The sequence below is a fragment of the Halictus rubicundus genome, chromosome 15 (genome assembly GCF_050948215.1).
Source record: "Halictus rubicundus isolate RS-2024b chromosome 15, iyHalRubi1_principal, whole genome shotgun sequence".
NCBI classification, from domain to species: domain Eukaryota; kingdom Metazoa; phylum Arthropoda; class Insecta; order Hymenoptera; family Halictidae; genus Halictus; species Halictus rubicundus.
In genome coordinates, this window is record NC_135163.1 from 254,755 (window position 1) to 271,321 (window position 16,567).

The following is a 16,567-nucleotide window of genomic DNA, read 5'->3' on the forward strand; positions in this document are numbered from 1 at the left end:
ACCTCCGACAACCCTCCTCTTTCTCTGCGTGCTCTGTTCCGTTCGTTACGTCCCCGCTCGTTCCCTACTAGTTTCGTGCGTCTATTTATCCACCTAGCGGTATGATATTACACCCCGGGGCACACTTCGGCATACCCCCACGCGGTGGTCCCAGCGTCGGTGGCGTCGGTGGCGTCGGTGGCGGCGGCGTCTACGGCACCCCTCGGCACCGAGCCACGCCCAATCGTAGCCCACCGAACACCTTCTCTGTACCAGCCAGTCCATTGGCCCAGGCTGACTTTGCGTCATCGCCACCCCGGCACTTGCACCGCGTGTTTCACGGATGAGGGTACGTGTGCCCGCCGCGACTCGACTCGACTCTCTGTCGGCTGATTGCGGGGGCAATGGGGTGGTATCGCACGGACGACAGAGACCGACACCCGGCGAAAGAAGCAGAAAGAAAAGGAAGAACCCGGAACGATCGAGAGAGAAAGAGAGAATCACACACTCTCTCTCTCTCTCTCTCTCTCTCTCTCTCTCTCTCTCTGTGTGTGTGTGCGTGTGTGTGTGTGTCACCCTTTCCCTCGTTCCGTCGAACGCGCAGCAAGGGGTGGAAAAAAAGAGAAAGGAAACAAAGAGAAGTTAAAGTCGGACAGAGAGACTGCCATAGAGAAAGAGAGAGAGAGAGAGAGAGAGAGAGAGAGAGAAAAGGCTGAGAGGAGGGAACGCTGGCTACCGGCGAAGAGGGTGTTGAAAGTTAGGAGGCTTCATTTGGACCATTCTTTTACCGGCGTATCACGGTACACCGTCGTCGTTATTACGCTTATACTGGAATTTCTCTTTTCTTTTAATCTTCTCTCTCCGCCTCTTTTTGTGTTTCATCTACGTCCCGAAGAATTCTACCATTTTCTTTTCTATCTTTTTTTTTTGTTGTTCCTCGCCGAAAAACTCGTGTTCTCTCGTCGCGTTGCTTGGTTGACAGGGAAAGAGGGATTCTATGCTATATTCGCTGCCGTCGCGTTGACGCTCGCCGATAAACGAGAACCGTGTGCACATGGAGAACGGGTGTCTTCGGGGGATCTGGGTTAAGAGGCTGACCTCGGGCTCGATGGCTTTTGTCGAAGGAACAGTTTTAACGCGCCGGCCGCGGCCATGCTGCTCTACCCGCGATCCATTGCACGTACAGAATAAACGACCGTGGCGCTCCCCTTTTTTCGGGTTTCTGAAACTGGTACGATCAATCCTCACCGTGTTTGGCACCTCCGACACACGCGGACGATACCTTTATCCGGTAGTTTAATTAATTAGATTTATCGTGTCCGTAGAATTACATTTTTTCGATCATTAACGATAGAATTCGCAGCTGATCAAATCATTCTTTGTCCCAATAACATGGTAGTTCAAATATTGAGCTACCATATAATATTAAGAAGAGTGCATTTTGATTGAGAGAAAAGCCTTGCAAGGGTTAAATGTACGTTTTCCCGGTCAACAAGAAGATGAACGGATCGAATGGTCGGTTTAGAGGGTGAACGAATTGGAACTATAAAAAAAAATAGTGACTGTAAAATGCTCGTCGCGTTGTGTACGAGAGACCGAAGATATGAACGCGAACTTGTTTACGCGAAGATATTCTCGAGACACGTATCGCAAGCCGTTTTGAAAGCGCGGAGGATTGAACGCCTCAGGGAAATGAAAAGCATGCTCAAACGCAAGCCCTGGTCGTAACAAGCCACTTGCAGACTTATCTCGGTAAAACACACGGATTTTTCTTGCGGGTAATAACCGGTTGCTGTTGTTCTCTCTGCGTTACTTAGGAACACCAGAGCTTTGACCAGGCTGGGTAATGCATCGGCAGCGTACGAGAAAGCTCGAAAAAATTGCTACTCGTTCGCTGACTAGGAGAGAGAGAGAGAGAAAGAGAGAGAGAGAGAGAGAGAGAGAGAGAGAGAGAGAGAGAGAGAGAGAGAGAGAGAGAGGAGATTTAGGGTGTACGGTTGAGCCTTGAAAGGCCTAATCGTCCCAGCAGCCTCTTTGTACGCAAAGTTAATAACGTGTATTTATGCATTTGCCACGTTTAATTGCCTGTGCGGCTATTACACCGCGCTCTGAAACGCTCGCCCCCGCCTTGAATACACGAGGGAGGGTAGTATTAAGTACTCGTCCAAGTGCTTCGCGAGTCTGGCAATGACACGAGACCTTGATGTTGTACACCGCCATTCCATGATTGCCGTCACGCTCATTGGCTCGTCGATGCTCGAACATTTTGCAATTGTAATTACATCGTTGAATGCGTTCCGATTGACTTGCGAACCGTTCTTGTCGGTTTAACCCTGGACGCACTGCGCACGCGGCTTTTCAAACCCATTGACACCACGGCCTATGCCTTCTCTGTAAAATAGGCCTCTTAGACTCTAACAATCTTCCTTATTTATTAGATATACGCCCCAAAACTTAGTATTATTTCTTATTTATAGAATACACCTGAAATCTAATGATCTCCCTTATTTGTGAAATATACGCAAGGCCTAATACTACCTCTTATTTATAAAATACACCCCTTAGTGTCTAATGAGCCTTCTTATTTGTAAATTACGCGTCCTTGGATCCAATGATCTTGAAGACTAGATTTTTACGCTTAATAGTATTTATAATCCCACCCTGAATATACACATATATACAATATATACAGAATATATACAAAACTTGTATGAAACTATTACATTTTAACAAAACAGTTAAAAACAGGAATAAGCTACACTTCCTACCCTTTTTTAAAGAAAAGGTAAAAATCATACGGACGTAAAAAACATAATTCGAATAGTTAATAAAGCGTTAACGCTTTTACTTAATGCAAGAAATAGATTATTTTGGGATAAAAATTTAATATTATAAACAAATATGCATTTATAAGTTCACGAATATGATTAAGGGGAAAAGTCAATCTGTTGGTAGATTTTGGGAACATAAAGAAACATGATATTAGTCTAATGTAAAATATTCTTTTATATTTGAATAATTAAACGTATCTTCAGCATACAGTATTCATTTGTTTTGAAATGAATTCTTTTACAATTTAAATACATTTTCCAAGAGTTTAGAAATTTAGTTTATTTTTAAACTAATTGATCACGATTACTCCTATATCCAATAATTAACTTTTTAGATTTATTTGAGAATTACAAACTCTATTTTTGGTAATAAAATTATTGTTACCTTTTAAGTTTGAACACATGCAAAAATAGAAATTTAAGTCGGACGGTACAGTAAGTGCTATCTAGCGATAAATCTTGGAAATAAAATTGCCGTGAATATTCAAATATGGCGCTGCCCTTGATACAATATTATTAGTTAACCTTGTATAATTTCCGTTCATCTAAATTTTATTACACAATAACAATGTTCCTAATATCTCATAAAACTTAGAGAATGTAGTTTATTTTACTAACATGATTGGGTTGTATACATTGTATAGTAGAGAATAAGTTGAATACAAGTGTAAGTGCATATTTTGAGTTTACTAGCAAGAAAATATTAATTTATTAAAATGTCGATACTGCGAGCAGTGTTGCTTAACACCTGCTTTAATCATACACAAAGTCCAAGGTACGAATTATATGTAATTATAGAATGTTTCATTTATGATTCTTATTGAAAATGAGACACAAGGTGTCAATGGTATTACTGTCTTTATCGGTTGTTTTATCAGTAAAATATACTCATTATTAAATTTATTTTTGCAGAAATTCATTGTTGACATTCATAGCAAGATGTAAATTGTTTAATATACCGAAAAGAAATTTTAATTCCAATGTAAAGGAACGTATAACCGACAAGAGTACCAAATTAAAATTTGTCCCATCCATTATAAAATTTGGGTTTGGTGCTGTAGGTGTAATAGCAACATGTATAATAAAGTCAAATAGTACAATTGTAGAATGCAAAGCACTTAGAACGGTTCTACGAGATCTCGAGAGTGACGACAATTTGGAGTTTAAATGGAAAAAATTTTTACAATATTTGTATCCGTATTTATGGCAGTTTCTAATAGCTTTATCAGTAAGTGTACATGCTATTGTTACATATATGTATCAAAATGTTGTATTATGCATAATGTTATATATAATTTTAGAGTGCACTGGCAGTAGCTATACTAAACATTTGGATTCCACAGTATGTGGGTAATGTGATAAATGTGTTAACAAAAGTTGCTAAGAGTAACGGAGATGATAACAAGAAAAATTTGCTTCTGCAACTTACACAGCCTGCATTTGCATTGGCACGTATGTATATTGCACAAGTACGTAGCTATTGACCTAACAAATAATGAATGTCTTCTTCTTTTATTTATCAAATAATTTATAATTTTATTCTCAGGCATTTTTCACATTTATGTACATTTATACGCTTTCTCATGTGGGCGAAAAAGTGGCGATGAACTTGCGACAAGATCTTTTTAAATCAATTATTCTGCAAGACATCACTTTCTTCAACAAAAATCGCAGTGGTGAAATCGTCAGTCGGTTAACAAGTGATGTACAAGATTTTAAAAGCGCGTTTAAAGCATGCATATCCCAAGGATTAAGAAGCACAGCACAGATTGCTGGGTGTGTAGTTTCCGTAATAATAATTTCATCGGAATTGACTACTGCAATGGTGATTTCTATGTCCACTATTATTTTGATTGGTACACTACTTGGAAAAAATTTGCGACAATTATCGGCGAAGGCGCAAAGTCAGACTTCTAAATCGACAGCTGTTTGTGAGGAAGCCATACAAAATGTTAAAACGGTATTTGAAATAAACCAAAGCCTTTTTTGTGTAAACCTATAAATCCAATTAATACTTTTTTCAATTTCTCGAACAGGTCAAAGCTTTTGCAGCAGAGGATAAAGAAGTAGAAATGTTTTCAAAAGAAGTTGAACAGGGATTTATATTATATGAAAAATTGGGTTTTGGAATTGGTTTGTTTCAAGGGGGAACGAATTTATTTTTGAATGGTATTTTACTTTGTACGTTATATTTTGGTGGACATTTAATGTCGACTGGACAATTGACTCCAGGAGATTTAATGGCGTTTTTAATGGCTACTCAAACTGTACAGAGGTCTCTGTCACAATTATCATTGCTATTTGGAACCTATGTTAGAGGTATTAGTGCTGGCGCCAGAATTTTCGAGGTATACATATAAACTGTCTTAAACTCGCAAATAAGTTCTTAACATTCCTTAAAATATTTGCTCTGTTATATAATATTATATCTTTACAGTATCTGGATATGCCACCTTCACCAATGATGGTAACTGGAGAAATTATAATGGACCAGTCTCTTGCTGGAAATATAGTTTTTAAGGATGTGAAATTTAGCTATCCTACCAGACCTGAACACGTTATTTTAAAGAATTTTAATTTGAGCATTCCTGCTGGAAAAACGGTAGCTATCGTTGGTTCTAGCGGTAATGGTAAATCAACGGTCGCCGTATTATTGGAAAGGTAATTTTTACGATGTAATGAACTTCGAAAGACCTTATTTATTAAATACAAAAATTACATTTCATTTAGACTTTACGATGTTGACGAGGGATCAATTACAATTGACGGTAAAGATCTAAGGACTCTTAATGCTGGTTACCTACGAGGTAATGTTTTAGGGTACATTGATCAGGAACCAATCTTATTTGCTACAAGCGTTATGGAAAATATAAGATACGGGAAACAAGATGCTACAGACGAAGATGTAATTATTGATGTTTTTGAAAATTACACAGGTTGTGCGTTCCATAATATTTTATCGAATATCTTATTCATTTCATTTCAAGGTCATTGAAGCTGCGAAGAACGCAAATGCTCACGAGTTCATCATGAAGTTCCCGGATAAATACGAAACCCGAGTAGGTGAAAGAGGAGCGCAACTTTCCGGTGGACAAAAGCAACGAATTGCAATTGCCAGAGCTTTACTAAAAAAACCATCTATATTAATATTGGATGAAGCTACGAGGTAAGAATAATATATAATACTATATTGTACGTTTCAGTATTGAAATCTTTCATAATTTTATGTCTCCTATAAATCTGTAGCGCATTAGATTATAAAAGCGAGAGAATTGTTCAAAAAGCATTAGAAGATGCTACAAAGGGTAGGACAGTTTTAGTAATTGCTCACAGGTTGAGTACAGTGAAAGCTGCTGACATCATTGTTGTATTACAAAAAGGAGTTATCGTGGAGGTATCGTACATAATAAACAACAAAAATCGTTTAATCATTTTCAGCAAAATATTTATTACCATAATTTATACTTACAGATGGGTTCGCATACAGAGTTATTAAAAATGAGGGGTATATACTATAATTTAGTAAGTGAGCAAGATAAAGAAAGTATATAACTGTAGTGAAATTTCGAAGTATATTACGATGACTGGGATCAGTATTTATGATACAAAATATTCACATTTTATGGTACTACTATATGTGTTTGGAAAAGAAATTTTGACGACGAATATTGGATTATGTTGGCTGAAAATAAACTAAATTAGCTCGATATATATACATAAATAAATAGATATTTATATTTTTAAATAAATATAACTTATTTATTTGCATCCTTACGTCTATATCTCATTGAATTTTACGAATAAATTTTGTGAATAAATATTCATGTAAGATCTATGTACGAGATTTAGGAATTTTGTTCAGAATATCTCGTAAACGATGTTCGAATCTGCCCGTGATATTTAATAGTCTCGTCGCTAAAGGTAATGCGATATGCGATGATATCGTTCTTCTAGGGTTTAACTCGTGGGATGCTGTTACATCTTGCTCGTTTGCGGCAGTTTCATTCTTCTCCAGTCGTGCAAGCAAAGACTGTAACATGTCTTCACATGATTGTTTATTCGCTTCAGTACTAGAATTTGAGTTCAATTTAGAATCTGATGAATCTAATGGACTGTTTCCGTTAGTATCTAAAGCTGATTCCAAAACTGATACAGCATTTAAGGTCGACGTGAAATTCTGTATTATTTGCTCCATGTCGTTGGAAGTATCATTTAGCTCGCCAGGTTTGTAAGCCATATTTTCTGCAGGTTCTGTACTGACAAAATTCGCTGCGTCGGTGCTAGTTGAAAACGCAGCGTCATTAAAAGCGCCTACGATATCAGGCACTGATTCATCCGACAACGCAGAATTTGCAAAACTTTCTATGGGTGTAGTACTGGCATCTTCTGTAGAAGTTAACAATTTATTTAGATAACGTGAATTACCAACCAACATGTCAGAATTGGAAGCTGTACTTTCGTTGCCAGATCCGGAAGATGTAAATAATTCAATCGATGAAATCGTGGAGGTAAACTCAATCCAACTGAATTCGGTAGTTGGATGTTCACTGCGTTCTTCTTCGTTTAAACCTCGTGATCCTTGCTGAGTTGAGGAATCTACTGATGGTTCATTTGTATTAATTTCTGTAGACGTGCTTATTCCCCCTAGAGCTGTAGAGTCGACAATGATTTGTGGGTTTGCAGCTCCTACTATAGGATTTGAAGATGTAAAATCACTTGTACTTGTTGAATACATAGTATTCGGTGTAACTTCATCATTTTGATCATTTGAACTCTCTACCGTAGCAGTCGTTTCTAATGGTTCTTCACTTGTCAAGGAATCTTCAGTAGTTGTTTCAGCCACATCAAATTGTTTATTTAATATTTCTTCATCCCAAGTAGAAGTTTGTAACGATGGATCAGTGGTTTCCGTTTGAAGCGATAAAGCAAGATTCTCCGAAGTTGTAGTACTTGCAATAACATCAATGGTACTTGAAGAACTTAACGTATTCAAAATATCTTCTGTCGAATTCGTGCCTTCGAAGTCATTAAATTTATCGGATGCAAGAGGCATCTGTACTACATCGGAATCTGTCGTCGATGTAATTTCGCTCTCGTAAATACTTGTGGTCTCGTCTTCTAATTCATGTTCTCTGTGTAACAGAGCTATTCTTCCTTCTGCGTTAGGTTCACATATCGAAGAGACGTTTAAATATATGTTATCACACGTAGCAGAAATGCTGCACATTTCTGTTTCCGCATCATAAACCATAGTCCTTGGACATTTGAAAACAGTCTGGGACATCCGGCGGTCTTTAGTTTCGCAAGTGTAGAATAAAGTACAGTCGTTCAGCACTGGAAATGATCCAGATTTCTTGCACGCAGGCAATTTTATAGAATCAAATGTTCGTTGGCCAGAGCTGATTGGTTTAGTGACCTCTTCTTGACGGCTAACGTGGACGCATTTGTGCAAATGAAAGCTAAAATACTGATCTCTTCCACATTGAGCCAGGATTGCTTCATTTTTCTTACAAATGTAGTAATGTTTAGGATTGCCGCAATGGGGCTTTAATACATTTACACCACACGACTTTGTCTTATTCACGTAAAGTAATGTACCACCACCAACGATATCTATGCAGCGTTTTTGTTCTCCATCAAAGTATTGAGTGTTATTGCAAAACGGTGATTGAGAGTTCAAATCTTTCTTATATCTGTACTTGTTGCTCTGAACATCTATGTCACTGTTGTCAAAGTCCTGTAGGGAAATAAACTTACATTTATAAAATACGAATGTTTTGCTCAATTGAAGATTATTTGTTTTATGACAATTAACTAACAGAAATGTGTTATTAGAAAAACGAAAAGAAAATAGCACTTACGAATGGATTCTGTACTGGTTGATTAACGCTGCCCGATATAATTTGTAGAATTAGCAGAAGTATAAGGTAATCCTTCATATTAGATGCTTATATTAATCGATTGGTAAGCACCGATCAGGTTTCGTCCTGTCTTGCCAGTCAGCGTACACGCTTTTTGGTCGTTCCTTAAATTTTATGGCTCTCATAACTGCGCGTTCGAGCACTTTTATATCAAAGACGTGCTCGATAATAATTGCACGTGATAAATCCAGCGACGAGATTAACGTCATTTCGTGTCAGTTTTTGACAACGAAAAAATGCGAGCAACCAGATTCACTAATTATTTCATGGAAAATGTGTATTCTCGTGAGCGAGTAAAGTCTTTGCGTTGCTGTTGCAATTAAGGCTTGTATGTAATCAAACGCGGCAGATCACTTCGGCAAGCACGTTCTATGATTTAATAAAAAAATATATGCATCCAAGGGCGGTCGAGATTTCACAATAGTGCATGCTAATGAAAAGTACAAGGTAAGATAACGCAATGCAAACGCAACGTTTGTTGTTAGATAGTTTCTCAGGAAATGGTGTAAGGAAAAATGAGAAGCTTAGAAATAAAAACAAATATTTATTATACGACTATAGTGGCAATAGATATAATAAGTCAGTAACAAATCTGTATATACAATGTTTCGTTGAATTACATATCTACAAGGTGATTTGTTTTCTTTGCTCATTAAAATAGCATACACAGCAATTTGCTTCCAGGTATGTTGAAATAGGACTCAATTCTAGGATTGCATATCGTTGCTCGCGATAAAAGCCTGGACTGTACAATTTTTTTTCTTTTGGAGTAATAATAATTTATCAATTGTTAGAACACTTTCAGCATTCGTACTGCGTGACTCTGTACGTAAAGTTATTACTTGTTATGATATGAATCCCTGCACCAAAATATGGCATCACATAGTGCGAACCATCTGCAGGTCCTACGATTTGTGTTGCTATAAGTATAACATCGACAAACTGGCCAATGAAGAGGAATCCGAAAGTACTCAGCTTAAGTAAACCCAGCGCTGGATACCCTAGGTAAAATCTATCTGCTCCAAACATGCCAAGAAATATGGAGAGTAACAACGATGTTGCAAAGGAATATCCATTTCTGTAAAAAGATAATGCTACATTAATTCACGCAACATTATTTCATGGTAATTGAATGTAAGGAAAATAACAATGTAATGCAGCAATTTTCATCACACCCACTGATCGTCAATATTTATTAAAGTATCAGTGTAATAGCATGTACTTACGTCCATTTACAAGGAATATCCTTCTTGAACGTGTTATTTTTTGTTTCTGTACAAATGAGGCCATCTGCAGCCAGACACAACACTGATAAGGACAGAAAAAGTATATGAGTTACGTTTTTATACTTTGTGGTACGTTAAAATCTCAACATGAAACTGAATGTGATAGTGATACTATTGTCAAAGAAAGGAAGAAATAAAGTGGAAGAGTCGCTAGTTCAACGAATTTCGTAACAACGAATAAGCTGTATAGGTTATGTCACACTATTTTGCTAATTTTTAAAGGAAAGGTAGATTTAAAGAGAAAGTTGTCTCACCCTTGGCCTTATTCTCCTTGGTGCAACCTTTCGGTTGTTGCGTCTCCGGGTCTATGAAATCATAATCGGGATGAGGACAGATGTACTGTCCCATTCGTAGGTTACTACAGTCGATCTCATACGTGTTGTCCGCACCATTGCCCAGCGGTATCAATAGAACAAGCAACAGAAGTCCGCTAAGGAATCGCATCAGATGAAACATGCCGTTTCATTTTATAACAATTACTTCGATCACCAGACTATCACTTGATTCAACGTCTCCAGTAGTTCCACGATATCCCGTGCATGTTTGTTGTATTTTGAACGCACTGCCATTAGAATTGATATACCCTGGCGCCAACTACTCGAAAGACGTACGAATTATATAAAGACGTACGTATAATTATTATGAATTCTCTAATATTTGATTGACGGGTAATTTATTGCTTGATAGAATGTTTTCAACGATAGGAAGTCTAGGTTATTTGAAGGTCGTGTTATGTATTTATTAACTGATGTTAACGAGTACCGACGTACGGTTATATAAATTTACAATTGTACAAATTGATTTGTGCATTATTATTTATTTTACTGTAGAATAAATGCACATACTATTACCACAGTTATCACAGTATTTGTGCTTGCAGCGCGAATTAAACAATAGAAGACGGCTAGGATAGTCTATAGCATTTATTTTGATTAAAATGGCTGCTTCATCGTTGAAGAGCACTCGAAAAACGTATAGTTTCGAGGAACGGGAAATACTGATAACGTTGATAAATAAATACGAGGACATCGAGGAAAAGAAATCTGATCCTGTATCAATGTGCAAACGAAAGTCAGCCTGGTCTCAACTTGCCGAAGACTACAACTCGATGGTAGGTCCTCAAGGTGTACGTTCGGCGGTGCAATTAAGACGCTGTTGGGAAAATATGAAAGCTTGCAAACGTAACCGGGAAGAGAAAAAGTTGCGGTAATTATGACTCACTAATTACATTTATTCTTTTCGAAAATTTTTTCATTAAATGTCTACGAACATTCAGAAATAAAGAATCTTTAATGTGACATAATAAATGTGAATCATTTTTGGTACGAGACTGTCTGTGAGAAATTCTACAAGTTCTTCAAGTCAGAACTGAATTTCTAAATCTTTAAAGACTATCGAGCCGTAACAATAAATAGATGTTGTCGATAGCCTGAGTTTCAGTCGCGGTACATACACATAAATAAAGAATCGTTATAGTCATTCATCGGCGAAACATTCGTATTTAATGAAATTGCAAAATAATTTTTAAAAACTGATATCAAATTTTGAACAATATTTTAATCACTGATTAGGTTGTTTATTCTTTTACAGTTTCTGTATGTATATATTGTTATGCGAAAATCAATGCATAAAGAATATGTTTTCTAAAGATGAACACTTGTGTTAACTGTTCGTTGTAAAGTTTATTAAGGATAAAAGGTTGATGACCGACATCGGATCAATGTCCACGTTTTGACATTCTTTACATGTATTATAATAGAAGTGTGTCCACGTATCGACAACAGCACGGCACCAGTACTCCTCCTTTTTCCTTTTTCCTCCCTTTGATAGGAATGAATACGTAGACGTTGGTCTGGTGTCATATATGTTCGGCGCTATTAAGTGTGCAGCGATCTGAAAACAATTTACAAATTTCGATTGGTCTTATATTTCGTTTTACTGGTGTCGATTTATAAAAAAATGTATATACCTTTAGAGGTATGTAATGAAGGACACAGGATGATCAAGGGTTGCATACCTCCAGGAACTACAGTAGTTTACGTTCGCCGGCACTAGATGGCTCCAGTATTCCATACTTTGTGGGAATATTCAAATTTTCTATTTTAACCACAGACGGGGTATAGAAGTAAACCAAGCACTGCAACGTTCGGCAAATTCGACGGGAACACATTCTAAAGCAGCGATGGGCACGGATGCTTGCGGCAGACAAAACGCTTCTCCCACCAACATGGTCAGCTATGGCGGGACGTACGAGGGAAGAGACGAAGCCACGAGGCTGCACGAAAAAGACGTTGGTGGGGGAAGCAGGCAGCTCAGGGGCTCCTACCGTGCCCATCGCTGTTCTAAAGAGAAGGGAAGGGTAAGAGAGAATCTCGGGAAGGGAAAGGAGGAAAAGATTTAGAGGAGGCGAGGGAAGAGGGGATCTTGGGAAGAAAAGGGAAGATGGGATCTGGTGAAGAGAAGGGATGAGGGGATCAAGAAAAGAGAATGAGAGGAGGGGATCTATGGAAAGGGTGGGAGGAAGGGATCTAGGAAAAAGGGGAAGCGGAAGATCTAGAGAAGGGAGCGGGGTTCTAGGCACGGGAGGATCTAGGGAAGAAGAGGTCTAGAACATTCTAGAACAAGAGAATTTGTATATACTAGCGCATGATAGCCGTTGATTCATGACACTGTGCTGTTGTTGATCGATGGAGCGTGCCGGCGGCACTGCGCGGCGCGCCGTCAACGACACTGTCTTGCAACAGTCGTTTTAGACATTTTGCAAATTTTTCGACTTTTTCAATTCGAATTTATCAAAAGTTTATGTTTTCAAGAAGATAGTTTGATTGAAATAACGACATTAAATTTTCTCTTCCTTCACTATGACAAATTCAAAAATTGCATTAATACTATTTAAATTTCTAAGAGAGAAAGTAAATACAGAAAAGTGTCTGTGCGCGTTTCGAATCTTTCCAGAAACATTTCGAAAAGTATCTGCCATTTGTCTAAGGACCATTCATGCTCTAAATTCTGGGAGAGTAGGACTTCTTTGTCAGAGCTTCCGATACCAACCGGAACTGTGGGATTACCCCCAAACGTGGTATTCGAGCCAAAAGAATCGGAACCGTTCACTTTGCAAAGCGTTTGTACTTTGAAGCCGAAACAGACCTCGAGAGATGAGAATAAAGATTCAGGTAAGGTGTTCTTCTCCATTTTCCATTCTTCGTCGCGAGCCGCACACGGTTCCCATCGTCAATCTGTCCGTTCACCCACTCCGGCACCACCTTAGGGTCCTTCTTATGGTGTAGTAGACGATACGAATAGGTTCGCGATAGAAACAAATGCCATGTGCTTCTGGTGATACAACCGTGTCAAATGGGAGAGGAGGAAGTCATTTTCCACCTTAACGGAATGAAGAAGTGGGAGAACGGGCCAAATATGGCTCCCGGGCCGCGAGTTGATCAGGCCTAATTTAATGTAAATTAAGTTTCTAAGAAATTGCTATACGATAGACTCTCCTGTATTCTTGTCTCATACTTCAATTTGACCAATTGTGTTTTCATGAAACTATGTCTAGAAACACAAAATAGGTGAATTTGTATCCCACGAGCGGATGGGAGTTACTATTCTGCAGAACTTTATGCGTTTGTAGTATATAAAAATCTCCTAAACTTTGGGGAATATAACTTCAATGAAATGTAATTCAATTTCATTACTGAGCGTGCCTCACTAGAAGTCCCGTGAAAGGAATGCGGGATCGATTGGTCGAAGTGGAAAGGACACGCCGCGTTTCACATGCGTTTTCGGCTCTAGCGACCTATTGGTTAAAGCGGTCACATATTATATTTACTATGTAGCGTGTGACATCAGCGCCTAAACATTGGGACCAGAGTCGCCAGATCCAGACTTGTGACGCGTTTCATCTCTGTCGTGCATACTCCGTCACTGGCAGAGGACAGAGAGAGAGAGAGAGAGGGTAACTTTTTCCCCTCGATTCGTGCTCCCTCTCCTCATCTGGCGACACTGATTGGGATTACGGGGCCATCAACGGTGGGGATAGGCGGAGCGAGGGGGGACCCGCGAGACTTCTTGTGAGGTACGGAGAGTACATTCTTCATTTACCTTCACATATTCACCTTTCTCCACTCCAAAGTAACCTTTTCGCAAATCAAATGCACTCTTTTGCAAATTAAATTCATTCTTTCACAGATCACATTCACCTTTTCGTAAATCAAATTCATCTTGTAGATGACTCAAAAGTGAAGTAATACAATGACATTTTGTAGTTTTTCGTGATTTTAGTCGTCGCTACTTGCGCGCTCATATATGCAATAAAACTTTTCTTACGGAATAATAACCTTACATGGGATATTTTTCTTCTGTTAAAGTAGCTTAAGAAAACCAATTTGTAGAAAAACTTGAGTTGCAAAAGGGTGAATTTATTTGCAAAAGGGCGAATAAGTCCTGCGAAAGAGTTAATTTGTAGTGCAAAACCTGTATTAAATTGTCCGATTTTGAACAGTATCGTTAAAGAAACATGACTTGCTAGGCTAAGGGTCTCAATTACACTGTGGGGCTACCAATTACTATTCCTGTGTTACGTATGGAGACGTTTCTCCACGTTCACTCGATTAGAAGTTCTAATCTCTTTTCTGAGAACGAAAAGCGTCCCAACAGGCCCCTTGTTTATAGAAGGGATGATTGTGCTCCGGCTGGACGCAACTGGCACGAAGCATGATTCAGTAACAGCACCGTACGATTTCTTCTTATGGAAATCTTGAAAACATTCTCTTCTGGAATGTTTTGTCAAGATAGTCTCTGATAGGAAACACCCTGGCTAACCCTTCGTTTTACCCTTTAAACAAAGATCCAGCTGCAAACCTTAAACGCACTCGAAACGATAAATACGAGTATGCGACCGTAGAATAAAACAGACACATTTCCCTCTCATTTTTTAGGGTATATAAACCCATTCATTTTCATCCTCTTCGGTTCAGTTGAGATCGAGAAGGGGTTCAGTCGAGATTCAGACGCGGTTCAGTACTCGTGCAGTCACGTCGCGTCAATTCTAGTGAGATCGGGTTAACGTCCCTTTCGAATCAAACGTAACCTTATAGAATCCGTTAGTTCGTGTATATTCTATAATATTTGGCTTTCAACAATCGCTCTCCGACCCCGCATTGCCAGTGCGTCAACACCGTGCATCATAGGTAACAATTTCTCCAATTGTACACTTATTACATTCACTCGCGACACAAACAACTACATTTGTAATTATCTTAATTCAGAATATATTTGTCTTGTTTGTTAACTCGCGTAATCTACAACCTTTAATTATTGCCTGAAATCCTAATCTAATAATTGAACGTTCCCACACGATACAATCTTACCGCTCGGATTGTATCAATTAAATTATATATAAGTTACGAGGCTTACTAATCTTAAATTCGAAAGCAACGAAGATTTCTCCCACCTAGTGGCTCCCCGGTTTCGCATTGGGTGCGTCCACGAAAACTATTCCATCCTAGCGGATCCGTGATTTCGTATTGGGTTCTTCCGTATCCTAGCAGCTCCCTGGTTTCGCATCGGGTGCGTCTGTGAGTTATCCACCTTCCTTTCATATCGGGTTCGCCGCGTGTCTCTCCTAGTGACTCCCTTATTTCGCATTGGGTGCGTTCACGAAGTTTCATCCTCCTAGTAGCTCCTCGGTTTCGCATCGGGTGCGTCTGCGTTTGACTCCAACCTCCCAGAGGTTCCCTGATTTCTCATCAGGTGCGTCCTCGACGTCAACTATCCCAGCGGCTCCCCAATTTCGGATTGGGTGCGTCCGTGTACCTAACTAACAAATTGAAACCATATTCCTGGGGTAACAACCCCTCGCCGGCCTCTCGCGTTGCTCGCAGCCCTGGCTCGTAACGCCTGTATTAATTATACCTATTTTTAAAGCATAATGAATATTAAAAAAGAGTTATTAAATTTTGTTCATTAAAATCAGTTAATATGTATGTTATATATCGCTTTTTAAATATTCGTTATGCTTTAAAAATAAGCATAATTAATATAGGCACAGTAATTGGTACCCCGACGGTGTAATTGGGTCCCTTACCCTAAATAAAACTTGTCGATCGACATTGAAGTCGAGTCAAGTTACATTGAATGTCGATCAATTCACGTTTGCTTAATGTACTGCATTTAAACATCGATTGTTGGCAGATTGTTTGGAAAAGTCGACGAAAGGATCCTATTCCCCGATCGCCAACAGGTTGGATAAAGAGAACACGCCGGAGAGAAGTCGTTTGATTTTCAAGTCGAACGGGACTCAAACGGTGATGTCTCCGCCGTTCTCTAGTCACGACCAACCCCGTAAAGTGAAACGATCGCTTCATAGAGAGGAAGAGCTGCATGTGTTGGCTCTTTCGGAAGCGCAAATGAAGGTAGACATCGCTGCCATGTTGAAAGAGGAGGCTAGAATTAAACTGGAGGAGGCTCATTATCGCAAAGAGGAGGCAAGGCTCAGGATGCTTCTTTTTACGTACAAGCTTGATCGAATGAAAGAAGATTAATGTAATAA

The 16,567-nt window shown here is 38.9% G+C and overlaps 5 protein-coding genes across 6 annotated transcripts in view; 3 read left to right on the forward strand and 2 right to left on the reverse strand.

Annotated features, from left to right (window-relative positions):
* Positions 1 to 16,567, forward strand: part of LOC143361858 (uncharacterized) — a 176,105-nt gene that overhangs the window by 30,686 nt on the left and 128,852 nt on the right. The window lies entirely within an intron of this gene.
* On the forward strand, positions 3,297 to 6,584 carry LOC143361338 (mitochondrial potassium channel ATP-binding subunit). The gene is made up of 10 exons (XM_076800676.1): positions 3,297 to 3,585; positions 3,723 to 4,038; positions 4,112 to 4,279; positions 4,357 to 4,770; positions 4,847 to 5,158; positions 5,248 to 5,471; positions 5,541 to 5,715; positions 5,798 to 5,976; positions 6,057 to 6,204; positions 6,282 to 6,584. The coding sequence occupies exons 1-10, from the start codon at positions 3,527 to 3,529 to the stop codon at positions 6,360 to 6,362; spliced, it is 2,076 nt and encodes a 691-aa protein (XP_076656791.1). The 5' UTR covers positions 3,297 to 3,526; the 3' UTR covers positions 6,363 to 6,584.
* LOC143361704 (uncharacterized) lies at positions 6,643 to 9,119 on the reverse strand. Its single transcript, XM_076801294.1, has 2 exons — positions 8,672 to 9,119; positions 6,643 to 8,547 (listed from the first exon to the last, which is right to left on the reverse strand). Exons 1-2 carry the CDS (start codon positions 8,747 to 8,749, stop codon positions 6,643 to 6,645), a joined length of 1,983 nt encoding a protein of 660 aa, XP_076657409.1. The 5' UTR covers positions 8,750 to 9,119.
* Bisc (TM2 domain-containing protein 1 biscotti) lies at positions 9,256 to 10,620 on the reverse strand. The gene is made up of 3 exons (XM_076801346.1): positions 10,272 to 10,620; positions 9,958 to 10,039; positions 9,256 to 9,809 (listed from the first exon to the last, which is right to left on the reverse strand). Exons 1-3 carry the CDS (start codon positions 10,471 to 10,473, stop codon positions 9,533 to 9,535), a joined length of 561 nt encoding a protein of 186 aa, XP_076657461.1. The 5' UTR covers positions 10,474 to 10,620; the 3' UTR covers positions 9,256 to 9,532.
* On the forward strand, positions 10,664 to 16,563 carry LOC143361860 (uncharacterized). Of its 2 annotated transcripts, XM_076801563.1 has the most exons (4): positions 10,664 to 10,783; positions 10,898 to 11,223; positions 12,973 to 13,190; positions 16,210 to 16,563. In XM_076801563.1, exons 2-4 carry the CDS (start codon positions 10,955 to 10,957, stop codon positions 16,557 to 16,559), a joined length of 837 nt encoding a protein of 278 aa, XP_076657678.1. In that variant the 5' UTR covers positions 10,664 to 10,783; positions 10,898 to 10,954; the 3' UTR covers positions 16,560 to 16,563. The 2 variants fall into 2 exon arrangements, with proteins under 2 accessions (XP_076657678.1, XP_076657677.1); XM_076801562.1 differs by having other exon boundaries at positions 10,664 to 11,223.

Coding starts and splice junctions, on each gene's coding strand:
- Bisc (XM_076801346.1), bottom strand. CDS start 10,473: ATGTTTCATCTGATGCGATTCCTTAGCGGACTTCTGTTGCTTGTTCTA. Junction 10,040..10,271: donor CAAGGAGAATAAGGCCAAGG/GTGAGACAACTT, acceptor TGTCCTTATCAG/TGTTGTGTCTGGCTGCAGAT. Junction 9,810..9,957: donor GATATTCCTTGTAAATGGAC/GTAAGTACATGC, acceptor ATCTTTTTACAG/AAATGGATATTCCTTTGCAA.
- LOC143361704 (XM_076801294.1), bottom strand. CDS start 8,749: ATGAAGGATTACCTTATACTTCTGCTAATTCTACAAATTATATCGGGC. Junction 8,548..8,671: donor AACCAGTACAGAATCCATTC/GTAAGTGCTATT, acceptor ATTTCCCTACAG/GACTTTGACAACAGTGACAT.
- LOC143361338 (XM_076800676.1), top strand. CDS start 3,527: ATGTCGATACTGCGAGCAGTGTTGCTTAACACCTGCTTTAATCATACA. Junction 3,586..3,722: donor AATCATACACAAAGTCCAAG/GTACGAATTATA, acceptor TTATTTTTGCAG/AAATTCATTGTTGACATTCA. Junction 5,472..5,540: donor GTCGCCGTATTATTGGAAAG/GTAATTTTTACG, acceptor CATTTCATTTAG/ACTTTACGATGTTGACGAGG.
- LOC143361860 (XM_076801562.1), top strand. CDS start 10,955: ATGGCTGCTTCATCGTTGAAGAGCACTCGAAAAACGTATAGTTTCGAG. Junction 11,224..12,972: donor CGGGAAGAGAAAAAGTTGCG/GTAATTATGACT, acceptor GAATCTTTCCAG/AAACATTTCGAAAAGTATCT. Junction 13,191..16,209: donor AGATGAGAATAAAGATTCAG/GTAAGGTGTTCT, acceptor GATTGTTGGCAG/ATTGTTTGGAAAAGTCGACG.